Source organism: Pristiophorus japonicus, chromosome 13 (genome assembly GCF_044704955.1).
Source record: "Pristiophorus japonicus isolate sPriJap1 chromosome 13, sPriJap1.hap1, whole genome shotgun sequence".
Lineage (NCBI taxonomy): Eukaryota > Metazoa > Chordata > Chondrichthyes > Pristiophoridae > Pristiophorus > Pristiophorus japonicus.
In genome coordinates, this window is record NC_091989.1 from 124,283,411 (window position 1) to 124,304,452 (window position 21,042).

The 21,042-nt window shown below is 46.2% G+C and overlaps 1 protein-coding gene across 2 annotated transcripts in view; it reads right to left on the reverse strand.

Annotated features, from left to right (window-relative positions):
- The window catches only part of slc12a4 (solute carrier family 12 member 4), a 160,473-nt gene that overhangs the window by 93,266 nt on the left and 46,165 nt on the right, over window positions 1–21,042 (reverse strand). For both annotated transcript variants that reach the window (XM_070897987.1, XM_070897986.1), the window contains exon 2: window positions 8,357–8,451. In XM_070897987.1, the coding sequence (XP_070754088.1) occupies window positions 8,357–8,451 (95 nt within the window). The remainder of the gene's footprint in view (window positions 1–8,356; window positions 8,452–21,042) is intronic.

Sequence of the window (21,042 nt, forward strand, 5' to 3'; positions counted from 1 at the left end):
ATAGAATGCATACGGGATTGTTTCTGAGAATAGTATGTTACAGAACCTACAAGGGAGCAAGCTATCTTAGATCTGGTCCTGTGTAATGAGACAGGAAAAATAAACGATCTCCGAGTAAAAGATCCTCTCGGAATGAGTGATCACAGTATGGTTGAATTTGTAATACAGATTGAGGGTGAGGAAGTTGTGTCAGAAACGAGCGTACTATGCTTAAACAAAGGGGACTACAGTGGGATGAGGGCAGAGTTGGCTAAAGTAGACTGGAAACACAGACTAAACGGTGGCACAATTGAGGAACAGTGGAGGACTTTTAAGTAGCTCTTTCATAGTGCGCAACAAAAATATATTCCAGTGAAAAAGAAGAGCGGTAAGAGAAGGGATAACCAAGGAAATAAAGTAGAGTATCAAATCAAAGACCAATGTTTATAAGGTGGCCAAGGTTAGTGGGAAACTAGAAGATTGGGAAAATTTTAAACAACAGCAAAGAATGACTAAAAAAGCAATAAAGAAAGGAAAGATAGATTACGAAGGTAAACTTGTGCAAAACATAAAAACAGATAGTAAAAGCTTTTACAGATATATAAAACGGAAAAGAGTGACTAAAGTAAATGTTGGTCCCTTAGAAGATGAGAAGGGGGATTTAATAATGGGAATTGTGGAAATGGCTGAGACCTTAAACAATTATTTTGCTTCGGTCTTCACAGTGGAAGACACAAAAACCATGCCAAAAATTGCTGGTCACAGGAATGTGGGAAGGGAGGACCTTGAGACAATCACTTTCACTAGGGGGGTAGTACTGGACAGGCTAATGGGATTCAAGGTAGACAAATTCCATGGTCCTGATGAAATGCATCCCAGGGTATTAAAAGAGATGGTGGAAGTTATAGCAGATGCATTCGTTATAATCTACGAAAATTCTCTGGACTCTGAGGAGGTACCAGCGGATTGGAAAGCAGCTAATGTAACGCCTCTGTTTAAAAAAGGGGGCAGACAAAAGGCAGGTAACTATAGGCCGGTTAGTTTAACATTTGTAGTGGGGAAAATGCTTGAAACTATTAAGGAAGAAATAGCGGACATCTAGATAGGAATAGTGCAATCAAGTAGACACAGCATGGATTCATGAAGGGGAAATCATGTTTAACTAATTTACTGGAATTCTTTGAGGATATAACGAGCATGGTGGATAGAGGTGTACCGATGGATGTGGTGTATTTAGATTTCCAAAAGGCATTCGATAAGGTGCCACACAAAAGGTTACTGCAGAAGATAAAGGTACGCGGAGTCAGAGGAAATGTATTCGCATGGATAGAGAATTGGCTGGCGAGCAGAAAACAGAGAGTCGGGATAAATGGGTCCTTTTCAGGTTGGAAATCGGTGGTTAGTGGTGTGCCACAGGGATCGATGCTGGGACCACAACTGTTTAACAATATACATAGATGACCTGGAAGAGGGGACAGAGTGTAATGCAACAAAATTTGCAGATGACACAAAGATTAGTGGGAAAGCAGGTTGTGTAGAGGACACAGAGAGGCTGCAAAGAGATTTGGATAGGTTAAGCGAATGGGCTAAGGTTTGGCAGATGGAATACAATGTCGGAAAGTGTGAGGTCATCCACCTTGGGAAAAAAAACAGTAAAAGGGAATATTATTTGAATGGAGAGAAATTACAACATGCTGAGGTGCAGAGGGACCTGGGGTTCCTTGTGCATGAATCCCCAAAAGTTAGTTTTCAGGTGCAGCAGGTAATCAGGAAGGCGAATGGAATGTTGGCCTTCATTGCGAGAGGGATGGAGTACAAAAGCAGGGAGGTCCTGCTGCAACTGTATAGGGTATTGGTGAGGCCGCACCTGGAGTACTGCGTGCAGTTTTGGTCACCTTACTTAAGGAAGGATATACTAGCTTTGGAGGGGGTACAGAGACGATTCACTAGGCTGATTCCGGAGATGAGGGGGTTACCTTATGATGATAGATTGAGTAGACTGGGTCTTTACTCGTTGGAGTTCAGAAGGTTGAGGAGTGATCTTATAGAAACATTTAAAATAATGAAAGGGATAGACAAGATAGAGGCGGAGAGGTTGTTTCCACTGGTCGGGGAGACTAGAACTAGGGGGCACAGCCTCAAAATACGGGGAAGCCAATTTAAAACTGAGTTGAGAAGGAATTTCTTCTCCCAGAGAGTTGTGAATCTATGGACTTCTCTGCCCAAGGAAGCAGTTGAGGCTAGCTCATTGAATGTATTCAAGTCACAGATAGATAGATTTTTAACCAATAAGGGAATTAAGGGTTACGGGGAGCGGGCAGGTAAGTGGAGCTGAGTCCACGGCCAGATCAGCCATGATCTTGTTGAATGGTGGAGCAGGCTCGAGGGGCTAGATGGCCTACTCCTGTTCCTAATTCTTATGTTCTTATGTTCTTATGTTCACCATGCACTAACATTACTTAAAATGTAAATCTGCCACATTTTAATGTTGGTAAGCTTGGTAAGCTTTGTGTCATGCATTATTTCCCATCAATGATCTTATTGCAATGGTTTTCTGTGACGTGCAGTGTCTGTCCATTCTATTCATGCTAATTTTATGTAACGTCTCTCCGTGATATGTAGAGGAGCAACACTGCGTACTCATGTCACCTTAACCTCCCCTCCCCTGCTGCTAACCTCTCATATTATGTTTTCTAGTTACCCAGGAGGATCGACAACCTGCTGAGCCCCCTGGAACTTCCCTATTATTGGTGCAGGTGATCCTTTCCAGAGCGGACTCCATGGAGGAGAGCGTATGCCTTGACAACCCTCCTCAAGCTGTTGTGGTTGGGGGGCGGGGGGGTCGGCGAAAGAGAGCAGGGTGTGTGAAAGTGCACAACATGTGCAGGAGGTTGTTGAGGAGGGGGAGGCGGTGACTGAGGAGTCCATTCTACCTGCGGCCAGCTGTTCCTCAGCGGAATCCGTTTTTCATGGCTTCCACTCAGAGGAAGTAGCGGGACCAAGCGGTGTGCAGCAGTGCACACTGAGTGTTCCAGCCCCTGTGTTGAATCCGCGGAGGGTTATCCAGCAGGACAGGTATGCTCGACGACAGGCAGACGTCGACCTGGACATGGTGGAACTATCTAAGGCGAGCCTAGACATTGGTCGAGAACTCCTCCAGGCCATTGGTGGCTTAGCCAGGAATACCGCCGCACAATCAGCGGAGCTGATTGCAGTGGTGCGGCGAACCATCAATTTCGTCGATGCAATGTGGCGAACGATGAAATCGGTATATGGCACTGCACCCCAAGGTGTCATATCACCAATGCCAACAATCAATTGCTTCCGAATCAGAAGCCGGGTCGCAGAACCCCAGCTTCTCCAGAATCCCCACACGTGGCGCTGCCATTGTCACCCCCGCCCCCTACGGCAGCAGTGCTCGAGGTGCTCTGCTGCACAACGCCGTGGTCCAAACGTGGCTAAGGCCAGGGGTAAGGGTAATGGGAAGTGGAAACTGGGGGTAAAGACAAGCCGGGGGCAGGGGGAGGGAAGAAAGGTGGGGGGAATGGTGACCGCAGGTAGATTCTTTGTCAGGTGGGGGGATGTTGTGGGTGTTTTTTTTACTTCATAAATCAAAAATTGTTGCTTGTGGTGGGGCGGGGGGGGGGGATAAGGGGTGTTGTGGGTGTTTGTAGTTTTTAATGTTTTCACTGTTTGTTGTTAATGGTTGTTTTGTTAGTATTATTTATCACATTTTATTTAAAAATAATGATTTATAAATTTATTTTATTTCAAATATTAGAAACTTTTTCAAATTTCAAATTTTATAAAAAATGTTATTCAACTTAACCATTCTTGTACAGGGGTAACAATCATTATAAGGGTTGCAAACAATGGCCAGGCAAGGGTGAAACGTAACTCTCACCATTCAACCAAAACATTCATTTATGAGCTGCTGACGTAACAGTTTTGCAGTTGCGTAAGCACCACGAGGCTTCTCCTGTGGTGTGAGGGGTATGGTGGTATGGGATCATCGCCAGGCACCTCGTCCTCCTCCCCTCTCTTCTGAGGTGTTCCTGCAGTTACCTGTGGCAATTTCCGTCCCCTCATGATGGCTAAATTGTGCAACATGCAACACACCACAATGAACTCAGCAACCTGCTCAGGGTGGTATTGCAGGCTGCCTGCAGAGTGGTCCAGGTATCGGAAGCGCTGCTTCAGCACTCCAATTGTCTTTTCAATGATATTGCATGTGGCTAAATGGCTATTATTGTAGCGATGCTCGGCATCTGTATTACAGCAGGTGGGGGTCAAGAGCCAGGTGGCAAGGCCGTATCCTTTGTCCCCAGCATCCAGCAGTGAACTTGTGGTTGACTCTTAAACAGGTCAGAGACAGTGCTCTCATGCAAGATTTATGCATCATGGATGCTCCTTGGAAAATTGGCATTGCTGCCATGATGCATTACTTGTGGTCGATGACGAGCTACACATTCAGGGAGTGGAATCCCTTTTAGTTTCGGTACACCTCTGGCTCCTCTAAAGGTGCTCGCGGGGCGATGTGTGTGGTGTATCTAGCAGAGAAATCACTGACTCCACACGGTCTGATGCAAGTCTAACTGCTGTGATCGTCGTCCTTTATTGTTCAGCTCCAGAGTGCCTCTCAGGTGTGGTGGTCAGCCTTTTATAGCGCCTGTTGCAGGAACTTCCAGGTTTCCCACCACAGCGCCCTCTGTGGTGTAGCAATGTGCTTACATTACATTTAAGGTACCAGGACGATACACACATCAATACATAACATCACACTTGTCCAACGGAAGGCAGGTAGACATAGACAGTGTGTTAGTATGGTACATGTTATCTGGTACATTGACTGGTAACGGATCCCTGATTTCCTTGTTAGCCCTTATCATTAATTGTACTTCATATCCATTTTCTTACACAAATACAGTGGTCATTCAGCATAAAAAAATTAATTCTTGTTATAAATTCGCCATCTCACATTAACATAGCTCATTTTAGACTTGCTCTGCCTTACAGAAGTCCTTTGTGGGAACCACCTCATGGTAAGGCCCTTTTAAGACTCCCGGGTGCATTTCCTTTTTAAGGCGCCATCTTTGATGCAGGAGGATTCCACGAGGCTTCTCCTTGGACGCCGCCATCTTTGATGCTCTGCTGCTCTGAACACGATGTCGCCGCCATCTTGCTCTCCGCCGCTCCGGATGCCCTCCGCCATCGCAGCCTCCGCTGCCACCTGACTTGCCGCCTCTCCTGTGGCCATCGTCGTCGCTTCTCCGTCGGCCACGTAGCCGCCTCCCCTGTGGCCGCTGTGGCCTCTCCAGCCGTCGCACTTGCCGCATCCTCCGTAGCTGCCTTCCCTGCGGCCGCCCTCCAGCTGCTGCCGCCGCCCGACACCAACAGCTCCTCGGCGGGCCCGCCCAACGGCACCTTCGTCGGCGGGGCCCGCCCAATGGCACCTTCCTCTGTGGGGCCCGCCCAACGGCAATTTCCTCGGCGGGGCTCTTCCGATCCGCCAGCCATCCTGGATCCCTCGCACCCCACCCGCAGCGCCCCACCGGCTCACTCCTCCCCCACTAGGCCCCTCTTTGCAGGGCTGCTTGCCTGTGGGGGCTGAGGTTGCAGCTCCAGCTCAGTCGGCGCTGCCCTCTGGGGACCCGGGGCATGGCAGCACCCCGGGGAGCAGCAGCCTGTGGAGTGATGAAGTCTTCCCAGCTCCCACAGACCGTCCCTATCTACCTCCAGACAAGGAGTGTCAGCCCATCGCCTGCAACGACCCACAAAGGTAAACCGTGTGTCTCGTCCCCGTGGGATACCTGTACCATCGCTCTGCCAAGAACAGGTATTAGTTCCCTGGTGTAGGTACGCAGCTTCGCCGTGACCGGGACCAGCTTGGGTTGTGCAGCTGGGTTAATTCACAGTTTATCAAAAGTTCTCCGACTCACCAACGACGGACCCGAGCCTGTGTCCACTACCATACTCACAGGGACTCCGTTGATTTTTACTTCCCTTATCACTGGGGGCGAATCGTCGGTATACGTGTACAGTCCAAACACCTCATTATCTTCTGTCTGCTCCTCACTGGATGATGGATCATCCCCCATCTCCTCAGCCACATGGTGAGTCCGATTTCTTTTATACATACGCTGAAGGTGGCCTTCAATGTGGCAGGTATTGCACGTGTACTCCGCAAACCTGCACCGGTGAGCCTCATGGCTTCCTCCACAACGCCAGCATGGTGCTGCTTGATTGGCCCCCCTCAGCGGACTCTTAAGTCCCAGGACCCCGAGGTCTGTGCTCTCTGCCCCGGATCATCCCCCATCTCCTCAGCCGCAGTTTTGTCCGTGGTGGCCGCTATCCTGTGAACAGTGCCTGCCGGGTTCGAGACTGTGTGGATTATTTGCTTGGTGCTGCAAGTCGAGGTCATATGTGCCAGGCTGATGGCGATGGCCTTTGTCAGAGTGACTGTGGGTTCCGTGGCTAACAGCTTGTGAAGGAGACCCTCGTGGCCAATCCCCATAACGAAAATGTCCCGCAAAGCCTCGTCAAGGTGTGCGCCAAAATCACACGGCGCCACAAGTCTCCTGAGGTCCACAGCATATTTGGTAACATCCTGGCCCTCAGGTCTGCAGTGATGGTAAAATTTGTATCTGGCCGTGAGGATGCTCTCCTTCGGTTTCAACTGGTCACGAATGAGTTCAGTCAACTCCTCATATGACTTGTCCCTGGCGCTCGCGGGTGCCAGCAAATCCCTGACGAGACAGTAAACCTCATCCCCACAACTGGAGAGCAATATCGCCTTACGCTTATCTCTCATTGCGCCTGTGTCCTCCATCAGGTCGTTTGCTGTGAAGTAGTACTCGAGCCTTTCCGTGAAGGCCTCCCAATCATTGCCCACGGTAAAATCCTTTAGCGAGCCCAGAGTAGCCATGGTTGCGTGGAGTTCGTCCGCTTCCTAGTCGCCAATGTGGTGTATCTAGCACACAAATCACTGACTCCACACGGTCTGATGTAAGTCTAACTGCTGTGACCGTCGTCCTTTATTGTTCAGCTCCAGAGTGCCTCTCAGGTGTGGTGGTCAGCCTTTTATAGCGCCTGTTGCAGGCACTTCCAGGTTTCCCACCACAGCGCCCTCTGTGGTGTAGCATTGTGCTTACATTACATTTAAGGTACCAGGACGATACACACATCAATACATAACAATGTGCGTACAGTCTATGGCATCCTGGACCTTGGGGAAGTTTGGTATTCTTGAAAAACCCAGAGCCCTCATTCTGTGCCTCCCTGGTCATTGGGAAGTTTATAAAGTTCATCCTGTGTACGTAAAGCGCTTCAGTTACCTCGCAATTGCAGCAATGTGTGGCATGCTGAGAAATGCAGCATATGTCGCCAGCTGATGCCTGAAAGGAGCCGATGCAAACAAGGAAAGTGTCACAGTCACCTTCACCTCAGTGAGCAGTGCAGTCCTGATGGAGCTGGTAGGCTGCAGGTCTCCCTTAATGAGCTGGCATATCTCATTGATAACCTATTTTCGGAAGCGCAGACTTCTAATACATTGTGTATTGGACAAATGCAGGTATGAGTGCTGCTCCCTGTAAATTCGTTGGGGGTAAGGCCTCCTGCTCCTCAGAAGTCTGCGACCTCATTGATTGGGTACATAATGCTCTTCAATGAACCTTCCCCCAGCTCTATTCCGCAACAAGTAAGTAGTCAGCAATATTGGCACAGAAATTACAGACCCCATTCCTTTTAATGTCCTGAACTGTCCTCAAAATTCTTCAAATGTCCTCAAACAACCACAAATGTAATTTAAATTGACCACAATGTGCTCAGATAATTTCCAATATGTACAGATGCCCTTAAAAACTACTCACAAATAACTTTTATGTTCCCACCAACTACAAACAGCCTTTTTTCTTCAAGTTCCTCCGATTTTAAAAATGTCGTCCATACTGGGTTAAGGTCAGGTGAGTGAAGTGTTTTTTGGGCGGTATTTTAGTCCGGCGGTAAAAATGGGTGATTTGGTGAATTCACCACCGGCGATCATTTTGGGCGGTAATTTCCACTTTGATTGTCATTTGGGCAATGCACGAGAAATTACATCAGACTCCATTAAAATAAATTGGGCGGACAGTATTGTTTACCGCCGGCGGTAATTGACTGCAGAATTTATCACCGGCGATATAAAGGTGGTAATTTCTATTTTGACTGTCATTTGGGCAGTAAAGTATTTCTCAGCAGTAATTGGGCGGTATGTTGCTGAATATCTAGCCCTGAGAATTAGAGTAAACAATATATTCATATGTTTAAATCTCAGACTGAAGGAAAACATTCTGAATGTAGAGAAAAAATGCATAGAGAGAATGCATTGAAAAAATCTTACCTCAAATAAAGCCAAATTTCTGTCATAATATTCATTTCCTTTTAAAGTGTCAGTGTTGTTTAGGAAAGGACTGTCTTCTTTGTGGTATTCATGACCTGAAAAAAAAACATTTTGTTGTCCACATCATTAAGGAAAATTGAAAAAAGTACAAATTAACCATATTAAGTGTACTCCATGTCACAAAATATTTTGTAAAAGTCTCAATTACTGTACATTATGAACAAAATGTTATAAATAACACACCTTTAACCTCAGTGAATTGCAATCTTCTGTCTACATCATGTGGGGAAAGGCAGGTGGGTGGGTAAAAAAGATAAATCAAACCGGAGCACACCTAAGTTGGCTATAGCATAGAAAAATGCACAATAAAGCTCCCTGTACCCAACCCAAGAATCTCATCACCAACTGCAGCAGTCTGAATCCTCAGCATCCCCATCCTTATGGGTTTGTTGAGCAATACTTCAAATTTAATTGCAAACTGTGTGAAGTTTTGTGCTGTCCAACCACCTCCACTTAGAACTGGAATCAGATTGCCGAAACTTGTTTCACATAGGATGCTTAAATCCAGAAGAACAGAATTTCAGTATCAGTCGGAATGGATTTGGACCAAGAGCCCCAAGGTGAAAGAGCAATGATCTAATCAGCTACAGCACTCAGTTTTCTGCCATTTGTAAAGTTAAAACATGTATGCTATTAGCTGTTCTGCACTCGCTTTGGACCTCAAGTCTTTTTAATATGGGAGTAGAGAGCACAAGAATTAAAAGGCATTCTGCTAAATTGAATATTTGTTTGAAGAGAATGTGTGCATAGGTGCCCATTCTTTCTCCAATCATCATTTGTTTAATATAAGCAATTGAATAAAGGAAACATTTTAGTCCCGACTTTAATCTGGCTCACAAAGCCATGCCAATATGAGACTCGGGCCAGCTCAACTTCCAGGCTTCACTTAAATTGGTCCACGCGGACATGGAGACTGGCGGGTGAGTGTGGAAAATCGAGCGGCAACAAGCCACTGCCGGGGACCCAAAAAAGGGTTCCCAATAAAATAAATGAGATCCAACACGATCACAGTCAGTGGGGGAGAACCCCAGGCAATAGGTGGCCCAAAGTTTCATTAGTGGGGTAGGAAGAGCATTCTTGGAAAAAAAAATGGTGTGAATGACCATGTAAAAGGCTACAGACGGGACAAAGACGACAAATTGGAGGCCCAGTGGGAATGTTTCGCAGGGTGAGGAAGGGGGAAAAGGGACATTATTAGCCGAGGCAGTTGAGTGGATGGTCTATCTTGGTGACAAAGAAATCCACAAGCTCCTCACATGTGTTAGAGGCGAGTGTGGGAGCCAGTGGAGACAGGTTTAAGGAGGCTGAGAAAAATCAACTGCACATGAGAGGTACCATCGTGGCAATCACATTCAATCAAGGACAAACACAAAAATAGCAAAAGTCTATTACATTAGATTTTAATTCCACAAATGCTTTGGTCAAGGTGGACAATCTGGCTGACTTCTATTAGAATGAATCCCCTATTTCTATTTGGCCAAATAAAAGGATCAAGCCTATGTTAGGGGTGAGGGGAGAGGGGTGAGGCAAAATGTTCCCAGTAAACATGGAAGGATAACTTGCAATTTCAGAATTTGACCAAATCCAAGCTTTCTTCCTAATTTTCTGCTTGATAGAAGGTGGGTGGAGATTAATGACAGCTGGAAAATTCACAACCTAGTTTATTTACGTAGAATACATACACTAATAAAAACTGTACTGACATTTCTACTTTTCTAATTCTATGCATTGTATTTTATATATATATATAATATATATTTCAGCTAAGTTTTAGCTGCCATTGGATTTTGTCGTCAAAAGCCTAAACATTCTACCAAAAGGATGTTGATTTGGATGAATGAAAATGTTTTTTAGCTGAAGCAATTTCTGCTGCCATCACTGAAAATTATTTGTTCTCAACAGGGAAAAAAAGTGACTAGGTTTTCAAGGCCAAGATTTCCTTCACATTGATTCACAAAAAAACAGGTTAGGGAAGAATATAGGCCAAATTTAGCAAGTAATATTTGTCTAGTTACAAGAGGTTTGTTCAGCTGTCGTTGGAGATTGCAATATTCCCAAGTAAGTATAGCTTGAACTAGGGATAATGGCAGAACTATATTAAGATCGATAAAATACAAGATATCATGCTGTGTTATTGCAGGTTAGCACAACTCCCTTACATTGCTGAAATCAGCAAATCCTCTAAGCCAGTACCCAGCCAATTAAACCACTGCACTTATCACTGAAAAATTAAAAAACAAGAAGGCAGAAACAAAAAGACTGAACTAAAGTTACTAACAATCCTTTTTAACTGTTCTAATCATAGTCTCAATCTTTAAGTCCCACTTTGCATCCCTCAAGTCTCAACATTGACTTCAGTAACTTCGGACCTTAGGTACACCATCAAGTTTCTTTACGACAGTGCATACTTGTGATTAGGGGAAGGGCTTGTCGGTGTCCCGGGGAGGGGCATTTGGGCCGGAGATTTTTTGTCAGAACACAACACTGGAATTGCAGATTGCAAATCAGTGGAAATGAAAATCAGCTGGTTTCCACAATGGTTGGCTGGTCTGCAACGTCAATTTTATGCCTGGGTGGCAAATTGAAAAATCAACCGCCATTGTCTTACTGCACAATGTACAACACTACCCTCTAACATATTAAAAATTGTTTCATCTCTCTCTATTGCTTACTATTTTTATAGAAAAAGCAACTGCTCCATTTTCAGTCACTTGATTTACCATTTTTTTTGCCCTCCAGTTAGTACATATTCCTATTTAACTGGAAGCTAGAGGACAACAGAAGGGTAGTAAAATTTATGATACTGGCACATACAATGCAAGATTGATCTGCTATACTCAATTAGAAAAAGGGTCCCTCAATTTATATTAATGTTACTCAACTCTTCACATCCCATTATTCCAAGATAACATCTCTAATCTACATTGCTCATTTACGATTCTCTAAAAATAAAGTACAACTTAAAATAAAATTCATTCCTGGGATGTGGGCATCGCTGCCAAGACCGGTAATTATTGTCCATCCCTAATTGCGGTTGAGATGCGGTGGTGAGGCGCCGCCTTCAACCGCTGCAGTCCGTGAGGTGAAGGTACCCCCACAGTGGTGTTAGGCAGCGAGCTCCAGAATTTTGACTCAGCAATGATGAAGGAACAGCAATATACTTCTAAGTCAGGATGGTGTGCAACTTGTGGGTGATGGCGTTCCCATGCGCCTGCTGTCCTTGTCCTTCTAGGTGGTAGAGGTCAGGGTTTGGGAGCTGTTGTCAACGAAGCCTTGGTGAGTTGCTGCAGTGCATCTTGTAGATGGTACACACTTGCAGCCACGTGGTGAATGGGATGCCAATCAAGTGGGCTGCTTTGTCCTGGATGGTGTTGAGCTTCTTGAGCATTGTCGGAGCTGCACTCATACAGGCAAGTGGAGAGTATTCCAACACACTCCTGACTTGTGCCTTGTAGATGGTGGAAAGGCTTTGGGGCGTCAAGACGTGAGACACTCGCTGCAGAATACCCAGCCTCTGACCTGCTCTTGTTGCCACAGTATTTATGTGGCTGGTCCAGTTAAGTTTCTGATCAATGGTGACCCCCAGAATGTTGATGGCGGGGGATTCAGCGAATGTAAGGCGATTGAATGTCATGGGGAGGTGGTTAGACTCTCGCTTGTTGGAGATAGTCATTGCCTGCACTTGTGTGGCGTGAATGTTACTTGCCACTTATCAGCCCAAATCTGAATGTTGTCCAGGTTTTGCTGCACGCGGGCATGGACTGCTTCACTATCTGAGGAGTTGCGAATAGAACTGAACACTGTACAATCATCAGCGAATATCCCCACGCCTGACCTTATGATGGAGGGAAGGTCATTGATGAAGCAGCTGAAGATGGTTGGGCTTAGGGCACTGCCTGAGTAACTCCTGCAGCAATGTCCTGGGGCTGAGATGATTGACCTCCAACAACCACAGATATCTTCCTTTGTATTAGGTATGACTCCAGCCAGTGGAGAGTCTGCATCCTGATTTCAATTTTACTAGGGCTCCTTGATGCCACACTCGGTCAAATGCTGCCTTAATGTCAAGGCAGTCATTCTCACCTCATCTCTGGAATTCAGCTCTTTTGCCCATGTTTGGACCAAGGCTGTAATGAGGTCTGGAGCTAAGTGGTCCTGGCAGAACCCAAACTGAGCATCGTTGAGCAGGTTATTGGTGAGTAAGTGCCGTTTGAAAACATGGTCGAGGATACCTTCCATCACTTTGCTGATGATTGAGAGTAGACTGATAGGGCAGTAATTGGCCAGATTAGATTTGTCCTGCATTTTGTGGACGGGACTTACCTGGGAAGTTTTCCACATTGTCGGATATATGTCGTATTACAGCTGTACTGCAATAGCTTGACTAGATCAAGACAATTTGATGAACAAAAGTTGCAGTCTTCAGAAACGAAGCCTGGAATTTTACCGGCGCTGCGAGTGTGAGTTTGGAGGGGGGGTCAGCTGTCAAAGTGGCAGTGATTGACAGCAGGGCAGAAGTCCACTTTCAGTCTACCTCCATGTCAATTTCTCAAGTGTCTGGTCTGCCTGTGCTTCGTAGACTCAACACCAAGCGGTGGGGGAGTGAATTCAAATTGTTAACAGCTTGTTTAAAGGTAGTTAAAAAGCATTTTACCAGGTACTTACCATTTTTCCAGCTTTTTTGAAAAATGAGGTTTCCAGCGCTCGGAGATCACGTCAGGTTCTCAATGACTTTCCATTGCTGTGAATAGTTGACAGCTGCAAAAGTGGTATAAAAGCTACCATTTCACACATGTTCAATTTCCAATCTTAGAAACTGGAGCCTTCAGGATTTGGAATACACTTTGCAGCTTTCTGGAGATTTGAAGTGTTTTGAGTGAATTCTCTATCCAGTGTCCAGTCCTTGGCGCAACCTCACTCACCATTAATAGATTGCTGGTCATCGCAACCTCACCTGCCATCTATTCCATCTGCATCGGTGCCCTTGGAAAAAAATCTCACCTTGGTCCTCAGAATTCCACCACGATCAGCCCCAACACCAATATCAACAGGCACACCAGCATCACCAACAACAGCCTTCTCCGCAATCACCTGATGCCGCACAGGACACAGGGCATCAGCACCTGACCACATTGCTGCCCTGAAGGCCAGGGATAGCCTCACCATGACCACATTTACTTCACTTGATGCTGTACACCCTGACTGCCATATGATGTGTCAGGTTGGCACCACCCCACACCAGCACCATAAAGCATCCCTTCAATGCCCAAGCCATTCCGTTCATACTCATCACCATTTGGGGGGGGGGGGGGTACTGTTACACCTCACCATTCACTACAACTCATTAAGCCACTTGCAAAGATTCACACAGATCTGTCCAAGAAGGCAAATTGTTGAACATAAAGATTTCATTGTTTGACAATACATTAACATAAACTTTACATGAACATTGGCTAAAAGACCAAACTGCCTACCCTTGTGTGTTATTAGTTGGTATGAAAGGACAAGGATGAGGGCGAGTGTGAGAGGTGGCTAGTGAGATGATGATGTGATAATGTAGATAGAGAGGGATGAGTGGAGGTGCAAAGCAAGTTGGTGTGAACAGGAATGTGCAGGAGTAAGGTAAAGAAGGCAGAGTCTGATGGGGATGTGATGAGTGGCACAGCAGGATTAGGTTGAGTGTGGCTTTGCAGTAACGTTTTGTAATCTACTGAGATCATTGAAAGGTTTGCACCACTGCAGCCCGGTCCTCCTGACGACACCCCTTCTTGTGTCCTCCTGTGCAATGTGCACCCAGGCTGCGTTGGTCTCCTGAGGTCGTCTCTTCCAGCATATGGAGGGAGTCATGGGAGAGCCTTCGTGCAGCCGTGCATCTTTGTGCAGAGCTAGTCTGTGTTTGTAGCACCTCAATGCCACAGAACACAGAGCACAACTATCAAAATGAATGTTGGCATGGTCCCTTTAAGGAAACCAGCTGATGACATGTTATCAAATGAAGTAATCAGACCTGCTTCCTTTTAATTGGCAGGGAACCTCTCAGGGCAGGCTTAATGAGCCCAAATTGGAGGAAAGTCATGGGGAGAGCTGACATGAAGCCAAGAGCGGGGTCACAGCCCGTCCCAGGCATCGCATGCCTCTCTCCCAACCCGGGAGGAAAAATCGAGCCCAAAGTATCAGGACACCTGACAAAATTTGAGCACATTTCTAAAACAAGATTAATTTTGAACATTGGGCCATCTTTGGGTCGGTCAATTTACTGGAACAATCTGGTTCTCAATCCAGCAATAGGGCAGCCCTTTTGGACAACTTGATAATTTCACCCCAGCAGACTAAATCTGTTATAGTCATCATCATCATAGGCAGTCCCTCGAATGAGGATGACTTGCTTCCACACCAAAAGGGATGAGTTCACAGATGTTTCATTGAAGAACCCGATATTCTAGTCCTGAGCTCCAGGGCTGGAAGATGCCTGTGCGTGGATTTTTTTAATGTGTGGTGACCACATGGGCTTGACAGAGCTAGGTCTTGGTCCAGTGGCAAGGGTTAACCAGGAGGACTGGAGACCTGCTCTACTGCACGGACCTAGTGCACACACATATCACAGTATGGGCTGGTCCGTGCTGTCCCTGGGCCCTTGCCTCTTCTGGGCCCCGTACCTCCATTTGCCGCACCTCCGCCACGATCTCTCGTCGCTCCTCCGTCACAAAACATTCGCCACACCTCCGCTACAATCTCTTACCGCATCTCCACACCAAACATTTGCTGCATCTCAGCCACGATCACTCACCGAATCATCTGTTACAGTGCCAAGTTGTTCAATGCTGCTTTCATGTTTTAAGTACAGTTTTATTTAAATCAAGGCAAATCTGTAGCTTCAGACATATTAATATGGTTACATCATCCAAATAGTGCCTCCAGTCGGCTCTTTAGCGTACCACCCTTTAATAGAGGCTGACTTGCATGACACACAGATTGTATATCTATAGCTTTTTACAGTATTTTTTTCATATTTCGCAAGGTGAAGAATCTCAGTGCTGTGGGACAGATTGCTTCCATTTTTGGCAAGTTTATGCACTCGTGTAAATTCTTTAATTCCCCAAATAAACCCTACAGTAAATCAATGTGGGCATGGTCCCTTTAAGGAAACCCAACTAATCAAAATGATTCCCAATTTGTGCTGTATTATAGGCAGTTTTATACCATAGCACCACTAGGAACTAGGCTGTGAGACTACTCAAATTCTTAACACATACGAATGGTAAGAGTTAGCAGACAGATTGAGATGCTCATCCCATCAATTTTTGATGGATTCTTATGCACCAACATAGATGAATGGGCATTGTGTACCTCAACAGTTTTTCCCTCATAACCCTGCAAATGAATCCTCTTCAAGTACATACATATCCAATTAACTTTTGAAAGTTCCAATGGAATCGAATTACACCACCCTTTCATAGGGCGTGTTCTAAATCTAAACAACACTCTGTATAAAGAAGTATCTCCTCAATTCCAGAGTTATTTTGCCATTTATTTTAAATCTATGACCTCTGGTTACCAACCCACTTGCCAGAGGAAACAGTTTCTCCCTCCTTGCTCTATTAAAACTTTTAATAATTTTGAATACCTCTATTATGTCTCCCCTTAACCTTCCCTGCTCTGAGAACAATCCCAGCTTTGCCAATCTCTCCACAAAACTGAACTTCTCATTCCTGGTAAACGTCCTCTGTATGCTCTCAAAGGCCTTGACTTCAAAAAGTGTGGTGCCCAGAATTGTACCCAATACTCCATCTGAGGCCTAACCAGGCCGGCGGACACACTTTGGGCCAAAATGGCCTCCTTCCATGCTGTAAATTTCTATGATTTTATGAACCAGATAGTTGCAAAGGTTCAGCATGACTTCCTTATTTTTGTATTCAACGCCCCTATTTACAAAGCCAAGTATCCCATACACTTTCTTAAACTGCCTTATCAACTTGCCCTGCCACCTTCAAAGATTTGTGAATATGCACTCCCAGGTCCCTCTGCTCTTGCACCCCACCCTCAAAATAGTACCATTTAAATTATACTGACTCACCATGTTGTTTCTCCCAAAGTGCAACACACTTATCTGCATTAAATTGCATCTGCCATGTATTGTGTTCCCTAACACAGCTGAGACTGCACGCAGGGTGCTTAAAGTAACAGTGACCTCAGTCTTTATTAAGACACTCCAGAGTGAGGAACAGGCCTCAGGGGCCAGCCTATATACAGTGCTCCCAAGGGATGCTGGGATTCCTTGGGACTTCAGGGGATGCGCTCCCTGGTGGCAGAACGTGAGAGTGCATGCTTTACAGATACACATCACTCCCTCACAAAGTCAAAGTGAAAACTAGTTACAATGTGAGGCGGTCGGGAGCCTTTCTTTCCCTGGTGGACCGCCTCGATACAAATGTCTGTTCTGGTGTGTTGGCTGTGCCCTCGCTGGGCTGGCATGTTGTTGGCCCTGCAGGGCTGTTGGGTGAGCCTGGCCTTGCTGGGCTGTTGGGCGTAATGGGTTCAATTTCCTGGTCCGGGGTGGTGTCGTTGATCCTTTGGGTGTGTGTTGTGGGCTCGAAAAAGGTGGTGTCTGCTGTGGGTTGTTCAGGACAGTCTGTGAACCGCAGCCTCGTTTGGTCCAGGTGCTTTCTGCAAATTTGTCCATTGTCTTGTTTGAACACAAACACCCTACTCCCCTCTTTAGCTATCACCATGCCCGCGATCCACTTGGGACCATGTCCATAGTTTAGCACATACACAAGGTCATTCAGATCAATTTCCCGTGACACAGTGGCGTGACCATCGTTTACATTTTGTTGCTGCCGCCAGCTCTCTACCTAATCATGAAGGTTGGGGTGAACCAGCGAGAGTCTGGTTTTAAGTGTCCTTTTCATGAGTAGCTCAGCCGGGGGCACCCCTGTGAGTGAGTGGGGTCTTGTGCGGTAGCTGAGCAGTACTCGGGACAGGCGGGTTTGGAGTGAGCCTTCTGTGACTCGTTTAAGGCTCTGTTGATTGTTTGTACTGCCCGCTCTGCCTGCCCATTGGAGGCTGGTTTAAACGGGGCCAAGGTGACATGTTTGATCCCATTGCGGGTCAAGAATTCTTTAAATTAGGCACTGGTGAAACATGGCCAGTTGTCACTGACCAGTATGTCAGGCAGGCCGTGGGTGGCAAACATGGCCCTCAGGTTTTCAATGGTGGCGGTGGCGGTGCTTCCCGACATTATTTCACATTCAATCCATTTTTAAAAAGCATCCACCACCACCAGGAACATTTTACCGAGAAACAGTCCCGCATAGTCGACATGGATCCTCGACCATGGTATGGAGGGCCAGGACCACAAACTTAGTGATGCCTCTCTGGGCGCGTTGCTCAACTGAGCACACACGCTGCATTGCTGTACACAGGACTCTAAGTCAGAGTCTATACCGGGCCACCACACGTGGGATCTGGCTATCACTTTCATCATTACTATACCCGGGTGTGTGCTGTGGAGATCCGAGATGAACGTCTCCCTGCCCTTTTTGGGTAGCACTATGCGGTTACCCCACAACAGGCAGTCTGCCTGAATGGACAGCTCGTCCTTTCGCCGCTGGAATGGCTTGATTGGCTCTTGCAGTTCAACGGGGATGCTGGCCCAGCTCCCATGCAGTACACAGTTTTTTACTAGGAACAGCAGAGGATCTTGGCTGGTCCATGTCCTAATGTGGCGGGCCGTGACAGATGATTTATCATTTTCAAATGCTTTCATGACCATCAACAAGTCTGCGGGCTGCGCCACCATCAACAAGTTTTCAGGCTGCGCCATTTCCACCCCCATGGTGGGCAATGGTAGCCGACTGAGAGCATCCGCACAGTTCTCGGTGCTTGGCCTGTGGCGGGTGGTATAGTTATACGCTGATAGCGCGAGTGCCCACCTTTGTATGCGGGCTGAAGCATTAGTATTTATCCCCTTGTTTTCAGCAAACAGGGATATGAGTGGCTTCTGATCGGTTTCCAGCTCAAATTTGAGGCCAAACATGTACTGATGCATTTTCTTTACACCGAACACACACGCAACTGCCTCTTTCGCAATCATGCTGTAGACCCTCTCGGCCTTAGACAAGCTCCTGGAGGCATAGGCGACAGGTTGCAACTTCCCCGCAACATTAGCTTGTTGTAATAAACACCTGACTCCGTACGATGCGCATCACATGCTAGCACAAGTCTTTTACATGGGTTATACAATACAAGCAAGCTTGTTGGAGCATAAAATGTTTCTGGCTTTCCCAAAAGCAATTACTTGTTTTTTTTCCCCCATACCCAGTTCTCACCTTTACGCAATAACACATGTAGGGGCATTGGAACCGGTTCTGGGGGAGGTGGGACCAGCACAAACCGGACGGTCTGCACCTGGGCAGGACCGGAACCAATGTCCTAGGGGGAGTGTTTGCTAGTGCTGTTGGGGAGGAGTTAAACTAATATGGCAGGGGGATGGGAACCAATGCAGGGAGATAGAGGGAGACAAAAGGGAGGCAGAGGCAGGAGACGGAGGGGAGATTGGGGGGGGGTGGGGGGCGGAGAGGCCCGGGGCGGGGAACAGGAAGGGCCACTGTGCGGCAGAATTCTAAAAGGACAAAGGGTGTTAAAAAAACAAGCCTGAAGGCTTTGTGTCTTAATGCAAGGAGTATCCGCAATAAGGTGGATGAATTAACTGTGCAAATAGATGTTAACAAATATGATGTGATTGGGATTACGGAGACGTGGCTCCAGGATGATCAGGGCTGGGAACTCAACATCCAGGGGTATTCAACATTCAGGAAGGATAGAATAAAAGGAAAAGGAGGTGGGGTAGCATTGCTGGTTAAAGAGGAGATTAATGCAATAGTTAGGAAAGACATTAGCTTGGATGATGTGGAATCTATATGGGTAGAGCTGCAGAACACCAAAGGGCAAAAAACGTTAGTGGGAGTTGTGTACAGACCTCCAAACAGTAGTAGTGATGTTGGGGAGGGCATCAAACAGGAAATTAGGGGTGCATGCAATAAAGGTGCTGCAGTTATAATGGGTGACTTTAATATGCACATAGATTGGGCTAGCCAAACTGGAAGCAATACGGTGGAGGAGGATTTCCTGGAGTGCATAAGGGATGGTTTTCTGGACCAATATGTCGAGGAAACAACTAGGGGGGAGGCCAACTTGGATTGGGTGTTGTGTAATGAGAGAGGACTAATTAGCAATCTCATTGTGCGAGGCCCCTTGGGGAAGAGTGACCATAATATGGTGGAATTCTGCATTGGGATGGAGAATGATACAGTTAATTCAGAGACCATGGTCCAGAACTTAAAGAAGGGTAACTTTGAAGGTATGAGGCGTGAATTGGCTAGGATAGATTGGCAAATGATACTTAAGGGGTTGACTGTGGATGGGCAATGGCAGACATTTAGAGACCGCATGGATGAATTACAACAATTGTACATTCCTGTCTGGCATAAAAATAAAAAAGGGAAGGTGGCTCAACCGTGGCTATCTAGGGAAATCAGGGATAGTATTAAAGCCAAGGAAGTGGCATACAAATTGGCCAGAAATAGCAGCGAACCTGGGGACTGGGAGAAATTTAGAACTCAGCAGAGGAGGACAAAGGGTTTGATTAGGGCAGGGAAAATGGAGTACGAGAAGAAGCTTGCAGGGAACATTAAGGCGGATTGCAAAAGTTTCTATAGATATGTAAAGAGAAAAAGCTTAGTAAAGACAAACATAGGTCCCCTGCAGTCAGAATCAGGGGAAGTCATAATGGGGAACAAAGAAATGGCAGACCAATTGAACAAGTACTTTGGTTCAGTATTCACTAAGGAGGACACAAACAACCTTCCAGATATAAAAGGGGTCAGAGGGTCTAGTAGGGAGGAGGAACTGAGGGAAATCTTTATTAGTCGGGAAATTGTGTTGGGGAAATTGATGGGATTGAAGGCCAATAAATCCCCAGAGCCTGATGGACTGCATCCCAGAGTACTTAAGGAGGTGGCCTTGGAAATAGCAGATGCATTGACAGTCATTTTCCAACATTCCATTGACTCTGGATCAGTTCCTATCGAGTGGAGGGTAGCCAATGTAACCCCACTTTTTAAAAAAGGAGGGAGAGAGAAAACAGGGAATTATAGACCGGTCAGCCTGACCTCAGTAGTGGGTAAAATGATGGAATCAATTATTAAGGATGTCATAGCAGCACATTTGGAAAATGGTGACATGATAGGTCCAAGTCAGCATGGATTTGTGAAGGGGAAATCATGCTTGACAAATCTTCTGGAATTTTTTGAGGATGTTTCCAGTAAAGTGGACAAAGGAGAACCAGTTGATGTGGTATATTTGGACTTTCAGAAAGCTTTCGACAAGGTCCCACACAAGAGATTAATGTGCAAAGTTAAAGCACATGGGATTGAGGGTAGTGTGCTGACGTGGATTGAGAACTGGTTGTCAGACAGGAAGCAAAGAGTAGAAGTAAATGGGTACTTTTCAGAATGGCAGGCAGTGACTAGTGGGGTACCGCAAGGTTCTGTGCTGGGGCCCCAGCTGTTTACATTGTACATTAATGATTTAGACGAGGGGATTAAATGTAGTATCTCCAAATTTGC